Genomic DNA, 434 nt, shown 5'->3' on the forward strand with positions numbered 1-434 from the left:
TCACTGAGGTTACAGTCTGCTTAATAATTCAATTCAAAACTTTATATCTAGACCCTCTTGATGTAAGTTTCTATATTTTGTTTTATATCTATATATCACCCAGAAAACTTCTCATACAATCATTCATAGCAGTCATATTGTGAAATGCATTTTTAGAAGCAGTTATAAAGCATCTCCCCGAAACATGAAAGACAAGGGAGGTGCAGCCCAGTTCTGCTGTTACTAGCTCTAGATGCAATGGACTAAATCTATGAAAATGAACAACCAATCGGGGACTAACACAAGAACTCAGGTGATGCTCTTGACTTCAGTTTGTTGACATTGGCTCCTCTAAAGTGCTTCATGACCTGGCCCATCTCCTTCATGAAAGCCCAGGTTCGCTCCCCACCTGCCATCTCCTCATCCTGGAAGTTTAGGCAAGATTGAGTGGATAC

The 434-nt window shown here is 40.3% G+C and overlaps 1 protein-coding gene across 1 annotated transcript in view; it reads right to left on the bottom strand.

Annotated features, from left to right (window-relative positions):
- Positions 1-434, bottom strand: part of LOC119592910 (zinc finger protein 714-like) — a 31,120-nt gene that overhangs the window by 29,967 nt on the left and 719 nt on the right. The window contains exon 3 of the mRNA XM_037941802.1: positions 281-404. Coding sequence (XP_037797730.1) covers positions 281-404 — 124 coding nt within the window. The remainder of the gene's footprint in view (positions 1-280; positions 405-434) is intronic.

Source organism: Penaeus monodon, chromosome 31 (genome assembly GCF_015228065.2).
Source record: "Penaeus monodon isolate SGIC_2016 chromosome 31, NSTDA_Pmon_1, whole genome shotgun sequence".
Classification (NCBI taxonomy): domain Eukaryota; kingdom Metazoa; phylum Arthropoda; class Malacostraca; order Decapoda; family Penaeidae; genus Penaeus; species Penaeus monodon.